This window comes from Mangifera indica, chromosome 8 (genome assembly GCF_011075055.1).
Source record: "Mangifera indica cultivar Alphonso chromosome 8, CATAS_Mindica_2.1, whole genome shotgun sequence".
NCBI classification, from domain to species: domain Eukaryota; kingdom Viridiplantae; phylum Streptophyta; class Magnoliopsida; order Sapindales; family Anacardiaceae; genus Mangifera; species Mangifera indica.
Window position 1 is genome coordinate 3,329,568 of NC_058144.1, and position 18,224 is coordinate 3,347,791.

Sequence of the window (18,224 nt, forward strand, 5' to 3'; positions counted from 1 at the left end):
CTGCCGTTTTTTATTAATATTTGAAGTTGCTGGTAGGCAGGATATGATTAAATAAAGGATAGGAGCCACGGGAGGGAGAGTTGGATATAATCTAGACCACAAGACTTGTTCCCACCTATGGTATGAGGTAATTCTAAAATCTGAAATATCAGTTCTAAAAAATTTAATATCATTTTCTTTTAAATTTTTCAGTTAAATATAAATGTGAAATTATTATTTCAATAATAACATTAAAAAATATATAATTTTTTTTTTTTGTAGTTTTAAAAACTAATAATTTTACTTTTATCTAAATTTTTTTAGTTTTGAAAAGTAATTTTTTTATTTTAAACATAAGGTTTTTTTTTTTATTCTGTCACTATCTCTGACATCGATAACTTCCTTTTTACTTCTTTGTTGTCGATGAACCAAGACAACAAAAGTTGAAGACCAACAAACAATGATGAGTAATGAAGACGATGAATCTTTTGGCCTTTGTTCTTCATCATTATTTGTCAGTCTTTAGCTTTTGTCCTCTTCATTTGTTGATGGTACAGAAAAAAGAGGAAAATTGCTAGTATATGATATAGTGATCGGAGAAGAAAAGAAAAAAATTATTTTTTAAAATTAAAAAATTTTAAATATGAATGAAATTAACAATTTTTTAAATTAAAAAATATATATAATAAATTATATATTTTTTAATATTATTATTAAAATAAAAATTATCTATAATTAACATTTTAGGCTTTTAGAAATTAACCTATGAGACTGAAATTTCGCCATTCTTGGGTGGAAACAAGTCTTTTGGCCTGCACTCCATCCCACGTTATGATTAATTGGAGGCTTGGTTACTGAAAGGTGATGTTTTCATCTCCCAGTCAAACTGACTTGTATTAATAATATATATATATATATATATATATATATAATTATATAATTATTAATTTTAAAATAAATAATATGTAATTATGTGTTATAAAAATTTAAATTAAAGAATGGATGTATGTGAAAGCAGCTCAGAAATTTACATTTGAAGATGTGAGAAGGATAGGGACGAGACTTCTGAAATCATAATAGAGTACAGACTGACGCAGCAATAGCATCTAAAGAATCTAGAAGTTCTCTGATTGACGGTATGGGGACGTGCCACCTCATCAGCACTGGAGCTTGTCAACGTGCATAGATAATAGAGGCCGCATTAGTTTCCTATTCTATTTATTTGCCTTTCTACTTCTCTATCTTTCAACCTTTTCTTCGCTTTTGTGTCGCAAAGCAGTTGGCTGGAGCAGAAATTTCTCTCTGACCCGGCGCCAGCCTTCATCGCATTACTATTTTCTGCATATTTACTTATCATTCTCAATATCATATGCATAAATATCATAGATCCGGAGGGAATGTTCGAGTAGATTGTTAATTTGATAACGTTGTGTTCTTTGCTTCTACAAGATGGAAGTTGAAATTCATCCAAATGGCAAGATGGTAGTCCAGTATCAGGAGGTAAGCATACTTTTGTAAGATTTATTTTTTTTTCTGTTGGCTGTGAGTTTTTTGGTTTATGGGAGCTCGGTGTTGAATGATATTAGGAGTATATAAGAAATGCAAGGGGAGTTGAGCTTTTTACTTGCAAATGGCTGCCTTTCTCTTCTGCAAAAGCTGTTGTTTTCCTTTGCCATGGTAGCTCCCTCTCCCTCTCTACCACTCTGATCTTCTCTCTCTGTTTGCTGGTTGGTTGTGGTAATTTAATTTATTAATTGGATTTGCAGGTTATGGCATGGAATGCAGCGGTTTCATGAGAGGTAATAAATACTATTAAATGACCTCTTGCTTTATTATTATTATATTCTCGTCATTTTGTTTTCCAGTACAGATGATCATCTTCATTAATTTGTTTGTATTTTTCTCCTGCCTAAGAAAACAATTGTTCAACCAATCCAACGGTTGTGCCCTTGCATGTTACGCTAAATAATTCTTAATCACAAATTTTCTTCTAACCATGAGTTAGCTCAACAATTCTGACCATTGAACAAATTGGATTGAAAATGAAATCCTTCCTGAAGCGTCCCAAAAATAGCTCATCTGTGAAAATTTAAGTTAATTGTTCATTTTGTTTCTTTTTTATCTTCTCTAAATACTGATTCATGGCACCCTTTTCCATTCTCCCGGTCTATTATTATACTTATACGTCAAGACTAATATTATACTGAACGTATGTTTGACTGAGAATATTTATCCTTTGAAAGTGATGTTTATCAATAGTTTCAGTATAAATGTATATACAATTTGTGCGGGCATGTGGGTCAGTTGTTGAATTGTGACCTGAGGAAATTGAGTATGTTGGTCAGCTAACGTGGTTTGGTAGGCTAACAATCAATTGTTGGGTTCCACTGTTTCAACAAAACGTAACAAACTTAAGAGAATCAAGGGCGTTGCATTTATCTCAACTAGTGTTATCAAATGTTGAATGGCTTAGGAATAGTCAATTTCATTATATTTGTTTTCCTACCTAACCTTGTCTTTGAATTAATCAAACAAAAGAAATTTGAAGACCCAGTTTTAATGTGATTTCATGATTTGAATAGAATGTGGAACCAGGCTAGCAAATGGCGGATATGCTGTGTTTGGCATTGACTATGAAGGACATGGGCGATCTATGGGTGCTCGTTGTTACATCAAGAAGTTTGAAAACATTGTTAATGACTGTTATGATTTTTTCAAGTCTGTCTGTGGTATGCATTCTGCAACAAATACTTTGTACAACACACTTTTGAAATGAAATGGCATAGAATGTTTCATTGTTTGGTTCAATTTTCAGCGCAGGAAGAGTTCAGGGATAAGGGAAGGTTCTTGTACGGTGAGTCGATGGGAGGAGCTGTGGCTCTTTTACTTCACAAAAAGGACCCAACTTTCTGGAATGGTGCCATTCTTGTTGCGCCAATGTGTAAGGTACCAATTATAATTAACTATTTCTAATGAAATATAATTATGATGGCTAAGTAATTTCCTTTTTGACATTCATTAAATGTTTAGATATCAGAGAAGGTGAAGCCACACCCTGTAGTTGTCAATATATTAACTAGAGTGGAAGAGATCATACCTAAATGGAAGATTGTACCCACAAGAGATGTCATTGACTCTGCTTTCAAGGACCCTATTAAGCGAGAAGAGGTGGGCACCTTTAATTAATTTTGATAGTGTTAGCAAGAAACCATTAACTGAAGATTTAAATGTCACTTTCCTCATGAATGTCCCAGATAAGAAACAATAAGTTGATATACCAAGATAAGCCCAGGCTGAAAACAGCATTGGAAATGCTCAGAACAAGCATGAGCCTTGAACACAGTTTAAACGAGGTTAATATCTTTCTCTCCTTAGGCCAGTCTTGTTATGTTATAACACAATCTAATGCATTTTCTTTAGAAGCTCTGAGTTAATAGGGAGTTTGTGTTTTGTGTTTGGCAGGTGACAATGCCATTCTTTGTGTTACACGGAGAAGCAGACACGGTAACAGACCCAGAAGTGAGCAAGGCATTATACAAGCGAGCCACAAGCAAAGATAAGACCATGAAATTGTACCCTGGAATGTGGCATGCTCTAACATCAGGAGAACCAGATGAAAACGTAGATATTGTATTTGGTGATATCATAGCTTGGCTTGATACGCGCACCAGTGATGCTAATGGCATTGTAGTAATACCCATTCACCCATCCTTTAGCAATGGCATTCAGAAACTCTCTGATACTCTCTCACCTATATCAATACAACAACAACAACAACAACAGCGTAGCTATTTATGTGGTCTGAAAGGGCGTCGCATGTTCCATCACTCCGCGATGTAGCTTTAATTCATTCTCTTTGTGTTTTGTATTGTGACTGCCAAAAACTTCTATTAGTGGTTTTTCAGCCCTTTCAAATGCAAAATGTACACTTTGAATTGCAAATAAAGTGAGGGTTGGAATTGATGATTCATTTGCTAGACGCTTTGCATTCGTATAAAAAAAAACGAAAAAAAAAAAAATGCACCTGCTCAACTTTAATGGTTATCACATTGGTCAACAGATTGCCCTACCTTTAAAGGGGTGAGCAGTGATAATCCTGGAATCAAGTTTCAAATAAAAGTAATATTTAATTATATTGAGACAACATAAAGTTCCATTACTCATTAAATTTTATGTTCGTACGGTTTTCCATTTTTCTGGATGGTCCAATTGTATTGAAACTTTCAAGGTGAGTTCCACGGTAAAGCAGAATTGTTTGATAGGCATGGAAGTGTACCGTCTAAACGAGTGTTCTGTTGGTTTTCAACAGAACTTAGCATTATACATGTCGGACCAACATGTTTCAGTTTTCAAAATTTCCAAAAAGCCATTGTGCTTATCAGCATTTGGGCCATGGAACTTCTTGTACTGACTTGGGAAATCTATGAGTGAATATTTTAAGGATATGGCTTCCTCTGCTGTTAGTCTTGTTGATTAACATTATCATGCTTGGCAGTGTGAGGGTATTTGCTTGACACTGCTAGATGGTTCTCGAAAATGTGAGGGAGATGTGGAGGCTGGTTCCTTTGCGCTGCTTTTATCGCTTGTCATGCTAATTTTCTAGCAAAGACAGGTACCAGAAACCAGGAAGGGGAAGAAGAAAGCTCTTCCGGAAAACAAAGTGACATAGCCAGTTCCTTGTGATCCTTATGATTTGCTGTGTCATAACCTCTCCTTTTAAAGGTGGTATGAGTAAGCCATTTGCCTAACTTGTATGCACTCAGAACCTGTTTCTTCTGCACTAACTAGTTGGTTTTGAATAATAATGCTGATGGTTCACATTGACATTGGATCAGGCCAAGTTGCATAAAAACAAACAACAAAGTATATGTTATTTATTTAGTCCCAAATCTCATTGTCTAATAAGCTTTGAAGGGCGAGTAGCATAAAAATTACAAAGATAACACATGCCAATCAGGAAAACTTTGAACCTATATAAATTGAAACAAGAGGCCTCATTTGCTACTACTGCTGCTGTTGATGTTGCTATTGTTCAAGAGAATGAAAAGAAGGGAATCCTATGGGATTAAACATTTCTGATTTTCCTGTCACTCTCAATGTATGGACGCCAACTTAAGATGATGATGTTGTGGTGGAGGAGGTTACACCACCTTCCTTATGATCACCAAAGATTCGTTGCCGAAAATCTTGGACCATTAAAGGAAGACCCTTCCTCAGGGACACCTTGGGTTGCCAACCAAGATGCTCTTTAGCCTTAGAGATATCAGGCTTCCTCTTGTGTGGATCATCTTCAGTGTTAGGTCTGAACTCTATCTTAGCATTGGGGTCAATTGTCTCCTGGACCACCTGCAACAATGAAATGACAGCCCTGATTTCTGAGGAATCACCAATGCAGGTAGAAAACATATATGTAAAACAGTAGCCTGCGTTTATGCTAATTTCAAATGCAGAAACCAATCAATAAAGCAAGATGTATTAGAAATTCTCTTGTAAAACTTTGTTAAAAGCTCAAATTTATAACTGGGTCATTGAATTAGATGTTATTTGTCTTGATCTTCATTACAATAGAGTTTACCGTGACTTCCTCAAGTAAAGAAACCAATTTATTCTAGATATATGATATATCAGCTTAGGTAAGGCAATTCTCACAAATCAGTATCTTCAATTAACCAGAACAATGAAAGGAAAAAAATATGAAAGCAACAATGCCAGAAAGTCAAAGAAAAATAGCAATTAGAAGAAGAATGCCGTCTAACAAAGTGATGGCTTACCTGAGCAAGTTCAAGCATGGTGAATTCACCTGGATTTCCAAGATTAAAAGGCCCCACATGCTCTCCTTCCATCAAGCGCATCAGACCCTCCACCTATTTTGACATACATTCAACAAACCATTTTGTTATCCTTAACAGTATCACCAAGCCAAATTTTTAAAATATGTCGGGTGGAAAATGTAAAGTTCCCTAGAAACCTAACTAAAACTATTAAAATACTCCTAAACAGTAGAATCCAATAAAACCTTACTCAGGAAAAGCCTACCCCAGCACCACATTCCAAACTCTGAAAACAAATAGTCCATTTCCTTTTTCAAATGGTTTGCCAATAAAATCTGAGCATTTATTTTCCAACCTAATATTAAATACATAGAAATCGTAATTTAAGTGCAGAGAGATTAGAGGGACCCGAGAATCCTGTCTTTGATACTGTCTTGTCCATGTTATGTATTTTCTTTTGCAACAAAAATTGATAATGCTAACAAAATGTGTCCAATACATCTATGGAGAATTAAGATAGCTGTCCCTGTTGGGACTTGATTGGGCTCTGGTCACATGGTATGTGCATCTTCAAGTTATAACTTCCCACAAAACATTTTAGACCCTCAACAGGCATTTTGGCACTAGTGAAGTCCTTTACTACGCTACAATGCCATAAATAAAATTACACTAGTAACTATCTCTTCTGCACAAGCATACATGCTTGAGAGAGAAAAAGACTCTTTTTTTAACTGTTCTGCAGCAGGTACCACATGCAGAAATCGGATCCCCCTTATACGCTAACCCCACATGGAAAAAATAATCTTAATTTGCATTTTAGTACATGCCCAATGCCAAGTGACTATCATATTACTTGTATGCTTTATTAAGAAGCAAATGGGAGTGAACAATCAATTACTGATCCTAGAACTAGTAGAAAAAAGAAAAATGAACAAGCAAGAACTCCAATAACGTATCATAATAATATAATAATAATAAAAATAGAAAAAAAAAATTTTCGTCTTACCAAATCAGAAACATATTGGAAACTCCTTGTCTGCTTTCCATCACCATAAACAGTCAAAGGCTCTTTCCTTAAAGCCTACATCATTACAGCTAATTATTATTAATTAATTAAAAACAATATCAACCCACCAGCCCACCACCATATCTTTTGAAAGTATATAATAACAATATCATCATAAAACAAACAAGCAAATCCACCTGGGCAACAAAATTGCTAACAACACGTCCATCATCAATGCACATACGAGGCCCGTAAGTGTTGAAAATCCTAGCAATCCTAACCTGAAAAACCAAAAAATATATATATATATAACCTCCAAAATTTCATCTAATATATGAATATAAATACACGCGCTAACTTTATTTTATTTAATATCTTCACGGAAAAAATATTTTAAATTAAAAATAAAATAATAAATTTAATAAAAAATAAAAAAAACAACACGCTGTTTTATTTAAAAAAAAAAAACGTTTTGTTTAAATTTTACCTCGACGCCAGCTCCACGGTGGTAGTCCATAGTCAACGTTTCAGCTGTTCGCTTTCCCTCATCGTAACAACTTCGGACACCTGTCACGCATTCGAAAAAATTCTGTCATTTAAATCAACTCTAAGAAAACAGCATTTGTCAGATCCGACAAACAGAAAAATTCAGACTTCCAGGATGACCAATCTACCCTCAACATTTCATTTGTTTTACTTTTTTGCCATTTCAACCATATGCGATGCGATACCTCACTGCTGAATTTTTCAAATACTGGAAAGTTCTTTTTCAAAAATTTTCAAGCATTGTAAACCCTGAGATTGCTGATTACAGCACCGCCAATCACGGCTATCAAAATCAGATCCCAAGTCATGAGCGCAACGTGTGTGGTGTCCATGTTAAACGGAAAACAAAATGAAATGAAACGACACAGGTTTTACTCAGACGGAACCAAAAACGCGTCCGCCAAAAAATACTGACCGATGGGATTAACGTTGCCCCAGTAAGTCTCCTTCTGTGGATGCTGAAGAGGATCACCGTACACCTCACTTGTGCTAGTTAACAGAAACCTCGCTCCAACTCTCTTCGCCAATCCAAGCATATTCAATGTTCCCACCACATTCGTCTTGTAAACTTCACGGTTAAGGAAATTTTTTTACTCTTAAAAAGTAAAATAAAAAGTTCTAACAGAGAATTTAAATTAGAAAAACTTTGAATAAAAAGGATATGATAGTCTTGACGGGATTGAACTTGTAATGAACAGGTGATGCGGGACAAGCGAGATGGTAGATCTGGTCAACCTCCAGCAAGAGAGGCTCGACGACGTCGTGTCTGATGAGCTCGAAATTTGGATTCCCAAAGTGGTGCATCACGTTTTCCTTCCGTCCCGTGAAGAAATTATCAACCACGATAACACTGTCACCCCTCGCGATCAGACGATCCACGAGATGCGAACCGACAAACCCGGCTCCACCCGTAACGACAATTCTAAGACCCTTTCGTTTTAGCCCCAAGGGCACCTTCCCGCCCGAATTAAACGACCCGAAACCGACGCGCGGGTTGTAAATTCTCTCGAGTGTCTCCACTGGGTGGTAAGACAATGAATCAGAGATGGCAAGGTGGTTGTGAGCGTAAGGGTTACTAGATGACGGGATGACTGTAAAAAACAGAGTGGCTAAAGCAATGCCAACGAGGACAAACACCAGACGCTGATTCTGGAGCATGTAACGGATGGGTCGGGTCACGACGAACCATGGTTTTATTGGTTTAGGTTGATACGAATCTTTCACAGAAGGACTCTCATGGCCTCTATATATAAGCTCAGAACTCATTTTTGAAACAAAAATCTATAATATAATCTAAAATTTTTAAAAAAAAATATTGAGATCAAGAGATAAAGAACAAGAAAAACAAAAGATGTGGACTGTGTTAGAAGGGCGCTGACGAGTAACGACACCGAGAAATGGGTTTCACCCGCTTGTGTTGTGGAGTTTCTCAGTTTTCGCCTGGTGGGTTTTGGTTTGGTATGGTATATAAGGTGTGTCGACTAAGTAACAAGGGCTAGATTTTGAGAATAATACGAAATTGCCATTACTCTTTTGGTTTGAAAAGTAAAAGTAAATGGCCTTTTCCTTTGGGTTGATTTGGTAATTAATTATTGTTTATTAAGGTTAATTACTTACTTTAAATGCTCCTCACTACACTTCAATTTCTTAGTTGGCTCATTTTACTCATTGGCACATTTAATTGCTTGTCATTTTTCCATGCGTATTCATAATTTATTTATCATATTGTACAAATTAAAATTATTAAACTTTGAAATAAATTAATGATATTATTATTAAAATAAAAAATTAATTTTAAATCTAAAATAATATCTACTCATTTCACATTTATTATATGTTCATGATATTAAAATTTGGTGGAAATATTGAGTGATTTGGGGGGAATGCAATGCAATCATCCATTAAGCTAACTTCACTCACTTTGCGTAATAAGGAAGAGGTCACCACGTTTATTAAATTAATTAATTTTGATGGTAGCTTACATAAGTCGATCATGGGAAAAAGAAAAATAATAAATTCCGAAGATTTCTCCAGAAAAATGAAAAAGAGAGTGTGTGTTTCACGTGCAATGCAAGCGTCATTCACATTTGTTGCTAAATTTATTCATGGTGGGATAATTTCAATTTTAATTTTAATTTTAATTTGGCAAGCACACAATTTTATTTGGATCCAACAGGACAGGGGGACGTGACATCTTGTAGACTTTGAAAATTCCAAATTGTTGTTTTCAGATTCAACTTTGTTTGATACAGAAAAGACATGAAGGCTGCTTTTGAAAGTCCAACCCCGCTATTGAATTGAGCTCTATATTATTTTTTGGCCTAAGAAATCAAATTTAAGTTATATTTTTCATTAATAAATCAATCACGGCCCAATAATTGCAACATTGCACGTTGTCTTTGTATTAAGGCCAAAACTGGAACACCTATTTACTGCTTAAAATTTATTAAATCTTGTTTTTTTTTAAATTAGAATCAAAGATAAAATTATTATTTTATTAATAATATTTAAAAAATTATAATTTTATTTCATTTTTTTTTTAATTTTAAAAACTAAAAATTTTACTTATATTTAAATATTATAAGTTTTGAGAAATGATTATTTCCTCTTACATTTAGGTTTTTTTCTTCTCCCTTTTTTGGTTACCACTTCATTACCGATGACTTCTTCTTTTCACTCTCATCGTTGAAATCTCTCAATCGATCGCCTTAGAAGCCTATGCGATGAAGAGAAGAGACTCTTCGTTGTCTTTTCATCTCAAAAGAGATCGTTAAATGAAAAGACGATGTCTTTTCGTCAGAAGACCTTCCACGATAGTCGTCCAAATGATCCCAATGATGAGGGTGGGAAAAGAAAAGCACATGTGACAGAATAGTAGTCAAAGAGGGGAGAAAAGAAAAACCTAAGTGTAAAGAGGACATAATCACTTTTTAAAACTTAAAATGTTTAAGTAAGAGTAAATTTGTTAGTTTCAAAGTATGAGAAAATAAATGAAATAAAATTATACTTTTTTAAATATTACTGATAAAATGATAATTTTATTTTTAACTTTAATAAAAAAGTTTAATAAATTTTAAATGATAGATAAATATTTAATTTTTTAAAAATTAAAAAATTTAAATTTAAAACTTTACCATACCGCAAGTGAAAATAAGTCCATTGGCCTTGTATTAATCAGGAAATAAAAGAGAAAATATTACAAAGGAGTGGGGGTGGTGATATTCGGACCTTGAATTACACGTGGAGGGAGGATTTGTTTTCGTCATTATGAAGCGACGTTGATTGTCCAGCTCTGGTTTTGTTTGTTTGGTTTATTATATTACTTTCCTTTTCTTCTCCACTAATTGTCGTATTACTATCACTCTTAATAATTATTTTATTTTAATACGAATATTGTGATTTATTAAACAAATTATTAATTAAATTTTCTGAGTGGCCAATATCGGTGACAATTGTCAATCAATTAGCCCATTGTTTCAGTTCCGATTCCTCTACTAACCTTTGACTTTTTTTTTTAAATTAATACGGATTCCGATTTCTTTGAAAACTCTCCAAATGCACATAATTCAAGATGGTACTGAAATAAAGAAATAGAAGATACAAGGTCCCTGTCCCCAAATAAAAACTACTCCCATTTATTTTTTCATTTGACGATTTCATTTTGATTCAAGGGCTCAATGCAATCTCAGCTATTTAAGTTAGAATCAAATGAACAAAGCTTGAATAAAAGATTGGACTTGTTTTATAAAACGGGTCAAGTTTAATTGATTTTAAATGCGGCTCTACCAAACTATTTGTAAGAAGAAAAGTAAAGATAATTTTATATGATGTCCTAAAGTGTATGTATATTCAATGTTTTAAGAAGTTTGAATATAAGAAGTGACGGAAAGCTCAGGAATCACTGCAGACTGCTCGCTGTTTACTTGGACCGGCTTGATAATCTTCAATTGATCTAGGTTCAACCGATGGTTTCTTAATTCTCTTCAACAAGAATATGCCAGAGTCAACAAAAGGGTACCTTCTCACTTTGTAAGCAATACTAGTAAAGGTGAGTTTGAATTTCAATGCAGGGGTTTGACAAAGATGACTAAAATTAAGCTTCCCTAGAATGCGCAATGGCATAGGGTAATACTGTACAAATTAATGTATTTTTGTAGGTTCCTTTTATCATGATGGCTTTGGTTTTTATTTTGTAAGGACTTGAAGAATAAGATGAGACAACAAAGATGAAGATATTAATTTCATTGGTACAATTCTTAATTATAAGTTTAAGTACTAGTCTGTGTGGCTTTAAGAAGCCTTTACTAAAGTTTCTTGATGAAGTTGTCGAGTATCTTTTTAGCTCAACAACAAGATTTCCATCGGTTAAATCAGCGATGCAGTTCACATGATGATAATAACAACGCTACAACTAACTTCACAGGGATCCTTTTAGTCGAATCATGAACACTCAAGACTAACTGTCATTCATTATTTCAAAGTTCATTGGTTTCATTTTGTCATAGATAGCTAGAGAAGCAGCTGTAATTGCCCATCTATTTGTGTAAAGATGACTTGATCTCTTCTTCATTGTCCACTGTGAAGAACTCTTATCGGTTTAATTATCGCATTCCCCTTTCACGAAGCTCCTCTCTTCTAAAGAGTTTTATACATAATCATCAATGAGACATAAGGAAACATAGCTCATTTTCAACACTTGAATGCTCCATAAAACCAGACGACCTAGTATGCTTTTTACACTTGCTACTCTGACTGTGATGTCATGAAACAAGGTTTTGACATTTTCTCACACTCATTTAAATGCACAACCTTGCACATATGATTATTACAAAACCCTGCAAACTTCTATGGCTTTGGCTCTTACACTCCCCTTTTATATAGCCCCTCTCTCCCAAAAAATCTTATTAGACTGGAGGCCTCTTATCAAGCCAGAATCATCTGGACCTTTCTCCAACGTTTGTTTTCATTTTATTTGTGGTCGGTCAACCTAACTGCAAGAGAATTGGGTTACTTAATTACAATAAAGACTCAGAAGTTACTGATTTTTGGCATTATTCTATCAGACCACAGCCCTTAGGTGTTAGTGTATAATAATACTGAATGTAGAAATTCCTTCAATTGTGGTGAGCATTTAATGAGATGTTATTGTTTGGTGTCGATTATGTATTTTGTTTCTCATCACCCCTTTTCCTTACACCATCGAAAGGCTGGCTATGGGTCAGATCAGAAAGTGAAGTTGATGATGACGCAGCAACAATGATTATGATCTTGGTAGAGTTATAAAAAGTGCTGCCAAACTTGACGAGATTGGACCTAGAATGACTACATATTGAGAAGATATTGCTTATAACATAACCATCCATTCTCTCTTTTCCTTTAAACTTATTCATCTTCTCCAGGACCTGTTGGTGACAAGAAAAAGCAGGAGAACGAGGAAGACGCTCAAGAAAGTGAGGATGACGCTGAAAATGTAGAAGATTAATACTGTTCCAGATTGGGGTATCGTATTATTTCTGGTAAATGAAGTAACTTCTGATAGTTAGCTTGGAGGTGGGTGCTTGTGAAGATGAAGGGGCTCCTATGAATTGGCTTACTTATCAAAGGATTGGGCAGCAGTAGTACCTCATATTATCCCATACGTAGAAATTATTTTATTTTAGTTTTCTAGGATTGTTTTATAGTCGTAAAGATAAATATATAATTTAATTTCATAAAATAGCTTCTGCTTTATAATTGCATGAATTATGTTTATTTGTCTGCTTCCTAGGCCACAAAGTAAAAAGCAAAAAACGAAATGCATAATAATTGATATTCAATAACACACCAACTAAACGAAGAGAAAGAAGCAGGAGTACTTGACAAACTTTCACTAGTTATCCAGACTTTCGAAGAAGCTCTTCAGAAGGGATCTCAAGTGTTGCTCCCGCATGTTCCTTACCAGGCTTCACTTCTGCATCAACCATGATTGGCATTAAAAATTAATAAACAGAGAAATTCAACACTTGGAAGGTCAAAATATTCAATGCTCTCTCACAGACAAATTAACGAACATATAACAGAGATTAAGGAAAGGTAATGAGAGGAATAGAAGTAGCGTACCAAAGCCACCACGTTCATTGAGTTTAGCTTGGACGATCATAGTTGAGATGAAATGAGAGGCTTCACGTGCCTCTTCAAGGAGTTTCTGGATCTCGGCATCAGAGGTAACATGGCGATTCTCATTGAATTTCTTACGGATCTCTTTGGCTGATTCTCTAAGCATCAGGGTGTCTCCAGCGAATGATTTCCTTGTGGCTCTTATCAAATCTCTGTATGCTCTCAATGCCTCGCCTCTCACCATCTTCTCTCGATTCTCTTGAAATCCGGACAATCAAGAACCCTTTGCCAGTTGCTCTGGATTCGTAACATTAAAACCATTTAACCCTCAATCATTTATGGAACACCACAAAGTTACGACGCCGTTTTTCACTTTCCTTTTAAATATTTTAATAGGTTACCTTAAGTGATATTAATTTTAATGCTTCATTATTTTAAGAAATATATATTATTAGGTTAATATCTCACTTGCATCTTTTAAATACTAACAAATTTTCTCCCACCAACTTTTAAAACTAATTAATTAGAATTTATTTTCGATTAAAAAAAAACTTTAGACTGTAATATTCTAAACGGTAATAATAGTACATCCTGATGTTATCTCAATCAGATTATACTTAAAATATTATAATTTGACTAGAATTACATACAACGCGGTGCAATTTGTCTAAATTTACCATCACAAATGTGATTTTATCAAAATTGCTCATAAAATAGTGTAATCCAACTATATTTTCAACTCAAATTATACTATTTCAAAAATAATTCGGATGGGATCCCACCATGTTAGACGTTATCTTATCAAGTTTACAACAGGTTTTAAAATTATTTTTTATAACCAATAATTAATATAAACAATTATAAAAAATACATTTAATAAAAATTTTAGAGTAAATCATTATCCAACTTCACTAATCAATATAAAAATCAAATGAAATATGTCAGTTAACATAACTAAATGACAAGTGAAAAATATGATTTTAAAAATTAAAAATATATTATTTTATTTTTAACTCAAAATCATATAATAATACATTATTATTGTTTAATTTCATATTAATTTTAAATTCACACAGATTTAACATATTAATATAAATATTGAATTAGTTGCATTCATATTGATATAAATAACTAACAATATTCAACATTTTAATAAAATAAATCTCGTCCTTTAAACATGAAAGAGTTACTGATTTTTCTGTTTATGATACAGTTAAATATTATTAGTTTTCAATCTTTTATAAATGTCTGGGAGAGAGAACTGGAGTAGCACCACTGGTCATGCTGTCCATATTCTTTTTGTGATAATATATATCTGGGACAGAAAAGACACATTTTCATGATTTGAAAAAGGTTAGCATAAGCACACTAGAAAAATAAATTACAGATCTTCAGTCATTAACATTATATAGGAAAATACAGTTTCATATTTGAACATTTTACAATTCACGCTGGCTTCAGGATACTGCTGTTATCCCCTCCCTACAGAGTTGAAAAGAATCTTACAAAATTTCAAAGAGTATGATATGAGACAGCATAGCACAGGGTCACAGAGATCATTACATTGTGAAGCAAATAAAGGAATTGGTAAAATTTGCTGAAAAGAAAGATTACTTCAGTGAATCAACCATTCTACAGTCATGTTTCTTGCGGCGGCACCTGTAATGTGATTTTTGATCAGAGAATGTGTTCTCCCCAACCATCTCCAGTTTTGAATCTGAACATGGCACAAGAAAACAGCATATCAATTAATAGCAAATCAATTAATTGAACAGTTTACAAGAGCGAACTAGAGGTCTGCAGTATAGAGAACCTGACCCTCTGAGTGGGATAGAAGATCTACACAATATAAAACCAAAAAGTCCTCATACCATTCTATATCCATGTAGGTTCATTCATCTACAAAAATCAGGGACTTAAATATGAGTAAGTCACTAAATGAAAAAGCACCTCCTCCACACCCAACAACTCTACTTCATCAACTCATGAACAAATTAAAATGCAAAAGAGAAATCACAAAAAATAATAATAACACAAACCAGCAGTAACTTTCTGAAACCCACAGTATTACACATTCTTTGTTATTTTCACAACCAACAAATATAGAAAGGATGAAGCTTATGTTGGTTATTCTAAATAGCATAATGCCCTCATCATAAAAGATTCTAACTTTTCCAGGCCAATTAGATCCAACATATAAAGAGGATCCCCTGACACAAAAAAAGTAATGCATGAGAAGCTTTGCTGGATTACAAAATGCAGCAAATGCTAGTACTTTATTATACATGCAGTTTTCATGATTCCAGCAACTAAGTTATTATCATTCCTTATAGAGTTCAGATGTTCCATGATAACTAGCAATTGGGTCGTATAACTTTGATCCAGCTACATCTAAAACCTACATACATGCCTACTTCTCACAATTTTCCACAAGTTCAGATTACTGACACCAGTTGTGACAGAACACATTATTGAAACCAGTTACTAAAATCGATGGCAAGTAAACTATGCAAGCAACATTGATGTAAATATTTCCAATAAACACACTTCCTCAAATAATAACCCGTTTCTACCTTTGGTTAGTTCAGTGAATTGCCAAGAGGAAGATTAGCTACTCACTAATCTTATACAAATCAGACATAGCATATTATTACACTTAAAACAGGGAAAACAAAAGAGTAAATAACTTATTTAATTAAAAAAAAAACCCATAGAGTATTCAATACCTCCCGAATGTTCTCCCCAAAACAACAACCTGCCCTCATCCTCCTCCTCATCAAACTCATCGCCATATCCAAACTCAGCATCACCACGGTAACCGGGTTCACTCCCATACCCAGATTCATTTCCCGGAGCATCTAAACCCCCAAATTGACCAAAACCAACTCCCAAATTCTCCTTCTCTCCACTTCCATTATCTCTATCCCTCCTTGAGTTTTTGGCTTCACTTACATCAGACGCCCAATTTGCCTCCCCGTTCATAAAAAGTTCGCCGCTTGAATCCGTGCCTACGGCAACATGAAAATCTGAGCAGGTACCATAGGCCGCAGAGGCTCCCACAGAGCAGCATCGGCGAGTCCCCCTACGATCGCTACTCCGACCGGAGACAGACCTGGAGCCGCGGCGGCGTCTTTTTCTGTGGACTAATCGAAGAGTGGGCCTCTTGTAAGAAGCAGTGGTGATAGATTTATCGTCGTCGATGAGGGACAATTTAGACATGTCAATGGCGTCCATGATGGAGAAAGAGGTGGCACGATCGGAGAGACAAGGACGCTTACTGTAGACTCCATTGGAGGAAGAGTAGGGTTTAGAAGAATCGGAGTCAAGGGTGTTACTGTTCTGGAGATGAAAGGGTCTCCAGTTGTGGAGGTGGAGGGTGCAGGAGTCAATAGAGTGGCGTGAATCTAGATGCTTGTGCGAATGCGACATCATCTATCTCTCCAACTCTAGGTTTTCATTATCAACATCAACAACCATTAAAGGCGATTTCTTGTTTTTGAATTTGCTGTTTCCGGAAGAGGGGAGAGGGAGATGCAATTACTTGCACCATCAATTCGACTTTTGTCACGGACTTAGACTTACAGCTGGTTTCTACTTGCCAATGACCTCAACACGTGTCGCTTATTGATAAGGTTGGTAAAGAGAATCCTGATGCTCTTTTGTAAGGGTTGATCCAAACTGAGTTAAACTTGAACTTGACTCAATTTATATGTAATTAAACTTTGGTTTAAGTTCATTTTAAATAAATTTCAGCTTAACTTATTTCAAACTCGAATTTGGTTCGAGTTTAAACTTTTAACTCGTTTGTTATTAAAACGATATCGTTTTAATACATATTGATTAAAACGATGTTATTTTATATCAAAATTTTTAATACACAAGTTTAACGAGCTAAACATTCCAAAGCTCGAGCTTAAGCTCAAAATGTTAAAGTTGCAAGCTCAAGTTTGTTTAAAATTAGCTCATTTTAGACTCATTCGAATTAAACTCAAATTCAAACCGGTTCGAATCCATCCATTGCTTCTTGTAGATTTTAGAGTGGATATTAATTAAATTAAACACTCATTTTTTCCTCGTAAACATTTTTAGGTAAATTTATAGTGATTTTATTTTTATAAGTAAAGTTAATTTTATTTTTGATAATATCTCTCTCAACTAATGATATTATTGTTTTATTAATTATGTCAGATTCAGTATAGTTTTTTGACAACCTTTCTTTCCATAATATACTATATTTAGTAAGTTATAATTCGAGGATTCAAAAACTTATTTGAAAATTAATCAATTTTTATTCTAATACAGATCAGGAAAAAAAAAAAACGTAGATGTGAAAAATGATATAAATGTATATATATATATAATTAGTGCGTGTGGAAAGTACTTGCACCACGCACCTGTAGGCACCGTAAGCACTTGTACATACCCGCACGCACCCTCTCGCATTTACGTCTATTTTTTGCATTTATGTTCATTTTTTTGTTTTGATACGTATTACACCAAAAATTAAACTGTTTTTTAATAAATTTTTAATTTTTCAGATCATAACTTATTAAATATAAAGTATGTGAAAATGTTGTAAAAAAAAACTATATCAAATATGACATAATTAATAGAGAAAAACATTATTAAAAATAAAATAAAATTTGTTTGAAAAAATAAAATCATTCAAAGTTTACCTAAAAAAATTTGGACAAACTTTTATATATATTTTAATTAATATCCCTTTTAATAGTTTGTCCGATAAAGGGTGAATAGGTTGGTCGGCCCAATTTACTCTAGGCACAAGTGTCAAAAGAACTATACTGTCTAGCCATAAAATACTTTTT

General features: G+C 34.1%; 4 protein-coding genes across 7 annotated transcripts; 1 reads left to right on the plus strand and 3 right to left on the minus strand.

Moving 5' to 3' along the window:
• The first annotated feature begins 1,208 nt into the window (after nucleotides 1-1,208).
• On the plus strand, nucleotides 1,209-3,949 carry LOC123222971 (caffeoylshikimate esterase-like). The gene is made up of 8 exons (XM_044646006.1): nucleotides 1,209-1,479; nucleotides 1,566-1,656; nucleotides 1,746-1,778; nucleotides 2,562-2,708; nucleotides 2,795-2,925; nucleotides 3,010-3,147; nucleotides 3,234-3,332; nucleotides 3,442-3,949. Exons 1-8 carry the CDS (start codon nucleotides 1,429-1,431, stop codon nucleotides 3,817-3,819), a joined length of 1,068 nt encoding a protein of 355 aa, XP_044501941.1. The 5' UTR covers nucleotides 1,209-1,428; the 3' UTR covers nucleotides 3,820-3,949.
• Nucleotides 3,950-4,825: 876 nt separating this feature from the next.
• Nucleotides 4,826-8,753, minus strand: LOC123223921 (UDP-glucuronic acid decarboxylase 2-like). Its single transcript, XM_044647404.1, has 7 exons — nucleotides 7,966-8,753; nucleotides 7,718-7,865; nucleotides 7,244-7,323; nucleotides 6,954-7,037; nucleotides 6,757-6,831; nucleotides 5,751-5,843; nucleotides 4,826-5,325 (listed from the first exon to the last, which is right to left on the minus strand). The coding sequence occupies exons 1-7, from the start codon at nucleotides 8,566-8,568 to the stop codon at nucleotides 5,092-5,094; spliced, it is 1,317 nt and encodes a 438-aa protein (XP_044503339.1). The 5' UTR covers nucleotides 8,569-8,753; the 3' UTR covers nucleotides 4,826-5,091.
• A 4,255-nt stretch (nucleotides 8,754-13,008) lies between these two features.
• Nucleotides 13,009-13,824, minus strand: LOC123222972 (mitochondrial zinc maintenance protein 1, mitochondrial). Its single transcript, XM_044646007.1, has 2 exons — nucleotides 13,402-13,824; nucleotides 13,009-13,252 (listed from the first exon to the last, which is right to left on the minus strand). Exons 1-2 carry the CDS (start codon nucleotides 13,640-13,642, stop codon nucleotides 13,176-13,178), a joined length of 318 nt encoding a protein of 105 aa, XP_044501942.1. The 5' UTR covers nucleotides 13,643-13,824; the 3' UTR covers nucleotides 13,009-13,175.
• A 943-nt stretch (nucleotides 13,825-14,767) lies between these two features.
• On the minus strand, nucleotides 14,768-16,971 carry LOC123223534. 4 transcript variants are annotated; one of them, XM_044646720.1, is made up of 3 exons: nucleotides 16,125-16,971; nucleotides 15,270-15,297; nucleotides 14,768-15,115 (listed from the first exon to the last, which is right to left on the minus strand). In XM_044646720.1, exons 1-2 carry the CDS (start codon nucleotides 16,828-16,830, stop codon nucleotides 15,290-15,292), a joined length of 714 nt encoding a protein of 237 aa, XP_044502655.1. In that variant the 5' UTR covers nucleotides 16,831-16,971; the 3' UTR covers nucleotides 14,768-15,115; nucleotides 15,270-15,289. The 4 variants fall into 4 exon arrangements, 2 of the variants coding, with proteins under 2 accessions (XP_044502655.1, XP_044502654.1); XR_006503802.1 differs by having other exon boundaries at nucleotides 15,217-15,297; XR_006503803.1 differs by having other exon boundaries at nucleotides 15,212-15,297.
• Nucleotides 16,972-18,224: the final 1,253 nt, after the last annotated feature.